General features: G+C 37.9%; 1 protein-coding gene across 1 annotated transcript; it reads right to left on the bottom strand.

Moving 5' to 3' along the window:
- Positions 1 to 5,269: 5,269 nt before the first annotated feature.
- LOC128743589 (G kinase-anchoring protein 1-A-like) lies at positions 5,270 to 6,540 on the bottom strand. Its single transcript, XM_053840191.1, has 2 exons — positions 6,288 to 6,540; positions 5,270 to 6,231 (listed from the first exon to the last, which is right to left on the bottom strand). The coding sequence occupies exons 1-2, from the start codon at positions 6,465 to 6,467 to the stop codon at positions 5,443 to 5,445; spliced, it is 969 nt and encodes a 322-aa protein (XP_053696166.1). The 5' UTR covers positions 6,468 to 6,540; the 3' UTR covers positions 5,270 to 5,442.
- Between the last annotated feature and the right edge of the window lie 752 nt (positions 6,541 to 7,292).

Here is a 7,292-nt window from a genome sequence, read left to right as displayed (position 1 = left end):
TTCCTCTTCGGTTCTGTGATCTTACAGGGCTTGTGTTTGAGGGCAAAATAACCTCCAAAATAGGTTTAACAAGCTCTTCCGTCTCGATCAGGCTTCATTTTCAGTTTTTTGCTCAGTAGATGCTCATTTAACTGCAGCGCCTCAACGAAACAGAATTTGAAAAAGTAGTGTAAAAGGCAATTGTAGAGTTAAGTATTATCTACAATATTGTTGAAGAAAGTTTAGTTCTATCTTTTGTATTTACCCCGTTGACAGCAAAAAGAGAGCTCAGTTGGCTACCAACGGGGTAGGAATCGCATAGCGCCGTCAATTCAAAAAATAGAACTATACTTTCTTCAACAATAATGTAGATAATAATTAGCTCTACAATTGCCGTATACACTACTTTTTCGAATTCTGTTTAGTTAAGGCACTGCAGTCAAAGAAGCATCTACTGAGCTAAAGGCCGAGAATGAAGCCTGGTCTCGATAAGGGCACTGGCGCACAGTGGGACGGTTTAAAAAGAAGACGGACATCGATATTTGTGACGAAACTTTTAAATGTATCACCTTAATGTCTTTCGCAAAGTTTCATCGCTTTATAAAAACTTTTTTATAGTATTGGAAAATTTAAGATTAAGGGGATAACACAATAGATAGAAAAAATAACTTTTTAGTTTCAAACTTAATGTCTTCGATTGGTAAGAAACATTTGTAGATAATATTATGTTGAGCAACTTCACTGAAGACAGAAACTGTCTATCTCTTAAGGGAAAAAAGTTACTGAGCGAAACTTGCGGGTATCCCCTTAATATTAGTTTTTTTTCACATAGCTCTTTTATTTCTACTCTTATAAACATGAAATGTTCTGCAAAGTTGTTGACAATGCTAATTTGCATATTTTTGTAGAATGTGTGGAAACTCTACAATTGCTGGTTTTCAAGTTGTTTAAATTGTTTGCTTTTTTTACTGCAAACTTTAAGGGGATATTTTTGAGTAGTAGCAGAATGTAGCAGCTGACTTATAATGTTTTTACCTTAAATTAGTTGATTTCTTTTACTAAACATGTCTTAGATACATTTAAACATAAAAGCAAATTAAGGCACGAATGCCATAACCAAAGTGAAAAGTAAAATAAAACCTAGGCTGCTATTTTCGAAACTTGGCCCTTAGTTTTTTATAACGACAGACTTCACGCCAGTTGTAGGAATTCAGGTTAATTGTAGGGATAGTGCTGCGATCCTATCGCAGCATCTTCCTGTCGAGATTCGAACAGGCGACAACTGGCTTGTTAGGTAGGTAATATTTACTTTGACTCTTTAGCAGGTAATATCGAAAAAAACGTACGTTCGAGCTAATAACCTTTTTCCACGACTCTCATGTCTCCAACGGTATATCTAAATATTTTTTGACGTAGTACTACGTCTTACGGCAAGTTTTGAGATAGGGTCAGGGATATCAGATTTGCAGATTTGTCTGCAAATTCCAGATTTTTGGAACGGTCTTGCAGATCATTATAAATTTGCAGATATTTGCAGTTTTTCTGACTTTTATTGTTTTGGAGCAGATTTTTGTTCAAAGCTCTTTAAACTTTCACAGACTTCCTAAAAAAGTGTACAGATTTTCGCAGATTATTTTTAAATCAGAAAATTCGAGTAGCCGGAAAACTGCTCGACTTTTTCGGTTTTCGAGCAGTTGCAGATATTTTTTTAGAAAATATGGCATATCTGGATAGGGTGTCATTCCAAAAAATCGAAAAATGCGAGCGTCACGAAAAATGAAAGGTTTTGAGCGCTAATAGCTCAGCGGTTTTCCGATCGATTTTCAATATTCTTACACCAATCGATCGGAAAATCTTCTAAGAATTGACTCAAATGAAGAAAAGTATGGATTCTGGATGCTGAACTATTGAAAAATTGAAAATAATGAACCTATGTTTTACCAGAATTCTAGCTTCGTGATTTGTTGGAAGATTCTTTACGGTGATCCAAACCTACACCAATTTGATATATGTGCTTGGGAAGTAAGCCAAAACAAGTGACAAAGTTTCCCCATTTCAACAAGATTTCTTAACACCGCGATTAAACCTAGACCATTTTGATGTCCTTGCTTGGGAAGTACGCCAGAGAAGAGAGAGTGACAAAGCCCCCTTGTGCCAACAGATTTCTTACAAACGCGATTAAAGTCCAATTTAATGTCTGTGTTAGGGAAATGTGCCAGAAAAAACGACACAAGTTCATTGTCCCACCCAACAGATCGCAAATTCTTTACTGCGAATTTGATATCTGTGTTGGAAAAATGTGCTACAGCTGTAGTGTTCGATTATAACACGACTCTGTATGAATACGCATGCTTGCCGTTTCATTAGAAGTGTAGTGAAAAGATGTGCTGTTGATAAAATAGGATTGAATTGGTAAAATTCCTTCAACGTGGGAAACCATGGATAATAAAAACAATCTTTAATTTCAATAAGGTAGCAGGAAAGCAACAGTTTGTGTTCCTGATTTTGTTAAATTGTTTTCAAATGCACAATCTTTTGAGAATTGAACGTATGCAATATTACTACTTTGATAAATGTTACATACAACGCATGTAGCATGTATATATGTTGCATATAGCATGTATACATGAAGAATCGAATGATTACAAGCATGGATACATGGTACTATCACTACAAAGAGACTTACGTAGTCCTGCGTCACCTATATATGCGGTCGTGTCTTGTACACAACCCCTCTGATTTTCAAATCAAATGCATTACACAATTTAAATAAACCATATGAATAGCTCACAAAAATGTTGAGGTTGATTAAATTGTTCTAAATGATCTTTTCTTTAAAAGTGAAAATGAGGGAATAATCTTTTTACAATTCTCATGAATTCTTGGTTTTAAAGATGTTAACTCTTGAATGCATGATCAGAATGTTGTAATCTTGTTTTCAAAATGTCAAGTATTCTGTTGTAAACGAACTTTTTATATTGTTCATTCAAAACAAATTTCATATGTTGCTCTAGGGATCTAGGTTCACAGGCGGTCTTTCTCGTTGAAGGGTTAAATCTTCAAAACTGAAAAACTTAAATGCAGTTTACTCATATGGCCCATGAGATCCCACAGTCATTTATACAGATTCTTACACATGAAGAGTGAATGTTGCAAAAACATTATAAGTCAGCTGCTACATTGTGCTACTGCACAAGAAATCCCGGTTTAAAACTTGCACTAAAAAAGCAAGAAATTTAAACAAGTTGAAAACCGACAATTGTAGAGTTTCCACATATTTTACAAAAATTTGCAAATTTGCGCTGTCTGTAACTTTGCAGAACATATCATGCTTATAAGAGTTGAAATAAAAGAGCTATGTGAAAAAAACTAATATTAGGGGGTACCCGCAAGTTTCGCTCCGTAATATTTTTCCCCTGAAGAGATAGCTACTTTCTGTCTTCAGTGAAGTTGTTCAAAACAATATTACCTACAAATGTTTCTTACCAATCGATGACGGTAAGCTTGAAACTAAAAAGTTATTTTTTCTGTCTGTTGTGTTATACCCTTAATCCCAATAATACCAATACTATTAGAAAGTTCTCAGAAATCGAAGAAACATCGCAGAAGACAGTAAGTTGATATCTTTAGTAGTTTCGGCACAAATATAGATGTCCGTCTTCTTTTGAATTCGTCCCACTGTGTGGCGGGTGCTTCGAGACAATACTAGCGTCCAGGCCCGGAGGTGGAACCTAGATCTGGTTAGGGAGCTGCAGTAGAGAGACCAAGCTGGGCAAGGTTTCGGTCATGTCCCAAAATACCCCAACGTCTACCAGACGTTGTTAATTTCTTTCTTTATTTTTTTCGAGAAGGATAAATCCGCTAGAGAGGAACAGCTTTCACGATCCTTCACCAGTAGGCACAAAACCTCCTATCTTTTTGTACCACCAGACACTGATGAAGCCTACAAGTCGTAGGCAAAATACGTGTCTGTCGTAAAAAAATTAAAAGAATTCAGTTGTAAATCAGAAGTCAAGTCAAAATTTTATTTTCAAAAGTCAAAAGTGGATAACGGAATTAAGTCGAACGTGAAATTGGACTCCAACCAGATCGTTGAACATGAAATTGGACAAGAAAGTTTAAGTTGAACTTCAGTTGAACTTGAAAGTGGCAATCAGCGTTGAAATTGAACAAGAAATTTGATATAAAAGTGGACTTTAAATGAAGATTAATTCCCTCTCAAAGTTTTACTTCAATTTGAATTGGAAATTGGATTGGAATTCGAGCTTGAAATTGGGCTTCAATTAAATTTGAATGGATTTAAAATTGGACTTTAATTGGACCTTAGCTTTGTTTATTAACCAGGAAAACGCATAGTGTCTCTTGCTTTCACCAATATATCAAGAGGTTGAAAGATCGGAATCAGGCCCGGCATTAAAATAGATTACGTAAGTTTTTCAACTGTTTTTGAACAAAAATCTTCCATACATTGTTCTTTAAAATTTGTGCTTACACGTACCTAGTTGGCTTGATTTTATAAAAAAAAATGGAATGCTCTAAAACGACTGTCAATACCCGATACACATTTGCATCGTTACGGGTTTCTCTATCCGTCTGTTGAAACGTTGCAACTTTTCTGGTAAATTAACCATCGAAGTTTTTGTTCGAATTTCTCACTGGCGTGCTATATCGGTATGTCACCTAACGTCCTCACGTTTACGAACCAGGTAGGTATAGTCAGCAATTCTGTTGGTTTTTCTTCTCCAACTGAATTCAATAAATTTATCGACAGCAGAGGAAAAAACTGCTCTCCGCTGCAGAGCGCTTCATTGCCATCTAGTGAACTGTGAAAAAACGCTTGCCCGGCTTTCCACCTGCCTGCTTGCTAGTGTAGTCGTTGTGATTGCAAAAATGGCCTGCTTCTCACGTGGTGGGGTGGAAAAATTGCACCATAAATGCTTTCCCCGCTCACTGTGGCAGGACGCAGGAGGGATGATTTTACTCAATTAATCTTAACGAAGCATGCCGTGGACAGGGATCCAGTGACCAATTTAAATCAATTAAAAATGATTAATGACGCTCTAGCCGTCGGTCGGTTGACGGGTTCTTTAAATCGACAAAATTTTATACTTTTTACAGAAAATAACTTACACTGCTTTATCCAGATGTGGCATTTCGATTCGTCTAATTACTTACTTTATATAATTTCGTTTTAAGCCTGTTTTGATTTTACGGTTAGATTATCACACTCGTATGTGTAAAAGATTTATTGTTCTTAAAACAACTTAGTAATCCAATTTAGAATCAGTCATACATTTTTATTACTTTACTTATTTTCACTTGCACGGCCATTACTATTACTAGTTGTTTAAAAAAATCATGGATATATCACGAGATCTGGTTATTAATCCCAATCGTACAAGTCAAAATCAACTGAAAGGAACATCGGTGTGCAACATCTCTCGTCAACTCTTTTCACCCTACTCATGCATCCCTTCCATTGTGCAGCTCCGTGGACGCATCGAATCGAACGGATTTCTTACCGCCTGCTCGCTCCTTGCCACCCCGTTCGTGGTTAGCGCTACCGGCTTTGGACTTTTCCTGCTGTAGCTCGGCGCTCAACGCGGTCATTTCTTTGGCCATTTCTTCATGAACTTTTTTGAGCTGTGCGATTTCGATCAGCAGGGCAGCTTTGTCCTTCATCTCGCCAGCCTTAAGCATCGAACAAGCTTTCTTCAGTCTTGTCGTGGCTAAATCTAACTCTGCCCTGAGGGTAGCGTTTTCCGCTTTGAGCTTCTCCAACTCGCTGCTTTCTTCCGCTGGCGAATCGGGCGGTTCCTTATTTTCATCGGCAACGGCACCTTCCGAGAAATTGTACGCACGGTTGGAAACCAAAGATTTGTACTGCTCCTTTTGTATAGTTTGCTTCGTTTCTCGGTCAATTTGTTCGAAGAAGGTAAACTTCTTGTTGTCAGCAGCCTCGGCAAGTTCGCGTTGCCTTTCCGTCTCTTTTTCTGCGGAATCTTTATCAATTTTCGACTGAAACTGTTGCAGCGACAATGGACGTGATTTTTTCGGTTTTGCAGATTGCTTGGCCTCCCGTTCTGCTTGTAAAATTTTTGTTTTATTTGCTTCGAATTCAAGCTTGGACAGCATCAGAGCTTGTTCCAGATCTTTTTCGTAGTGACTTTCCACTATTTCGGTGTCCTTTTGTTGCCATTTTGACCACTGCTCGTTTTGTGCACCATCGTTGGAAGACTTTTTAGGTTTTTTCTGTAAAATCAGAGTTTAGCGAATTTTATCCAAATAGAAACAAAAAGCTAACTTACCGGTTTCTTTTTTTGATGTTGGTGATTACCACCCTGCTTGGTTGAACTGCTACCGCTGCTACTGCCGGCGGTAGACTTTTGATTCGCGGGAGCTTTCTGGTTTTGTTTCGGTTTCGGGCACTCTTCATCGTCATCCTCGATTCGGAGACCGGCAAATCGCGATGGCACAATCGTAACCATTATGCCCAGGCAGTAGAGCACAAGTTCTCGCTAGCAATAATCAAATTTTCTGGTAATTACGATGTAGATTCACAATTTTGGAAGCTGTTAGCATATTCTGACGTCCTGGTCCTTTTCTACCTTTTGTTTGATTATCGCGAGATTGTTGCACAAAGCAAAAGAACAAACAGAAAAGCTGCACAACTGGTATAAACAAGGATGCCAACTCCGCAGGATTTTTCTCATTGAACGATTGAACCAAGCCAATGGCAGACAACCATGTTCTCGCCGCCAACATCTCGTGTGTGCGAAAATGAGATAGCAATTCAGCACTGCGTTTCACGCAACTGCCAGCAGTCTGATTTGGGCCCGCTGTCAAATTTTGAGCCCAGGATATGCTGTCGCTGACGTTTACTGCAGCTCGATATAGAGATGTCGATGGGGTGGATTGAACAAAAAGACGCGTCTAGAGACGCGTTCTAATTACACCGAGAGATGTCGCCAGTATTTTGTTCAAAAGTTTACACACCATTTGGATAATATTTCATATGAACATAAATGTCTGTTTTCTGTGGTACTAGTGTGCATGCAACAGGACGATGGTTTTTAAAGGATTTTCTTAAATGATTTTAGCCACTCGAGGAAAAATAACCATCAAACTGTCAAATTTTAACTAAAAAGTTAAAAATCTCGCGAAATGGTTCACAGCCTAAGTACAGACAAACAGACATAACACTCGTTTTCCATTAATCGTACCGATTAAACCGTCATTTCAAAATTGGGCTTAGTTGGGAATGTCTCCGTTTTAGTCAAAGTGGCGCTTTTTGACGAAAGAAGGGGAATTCC

Source organism: Sabethes cyaneus, chromosome 3, assembly GCF_943734655.1.
Source record: "Sabethes cyaneus chromosome 3, idSabCyanKW18_F2, whole genome shotgun sequence".
NCBI classification, from domain to species: Eukaryota; Metazoa; Arthropoda; class Insecta; order Diptera; family Culicidae; genus Sabethes; species Sabethes cyaneus.
This window is presented reverse-complemented; position numbering and strand designations above follow the sequence as displayed.

Bases quoted from the DNA above. Each gene is read 5' to 3' on its own strand.
- LOC128743589 (XM_053840191.1), bottom strand. From the start codon at position 6,467: ATGGTTACGATTGTGCCATCGCGATTTGCCGGTCTCCGAATCGAGGAT. The intron at 6,232-6,287 runs GTAAGTTAGCTT...CTGATTTTACAG, and splicing joins AACATCAAAAAAAGAAACCG to AAAAAACCTAAAAAGTCTTC.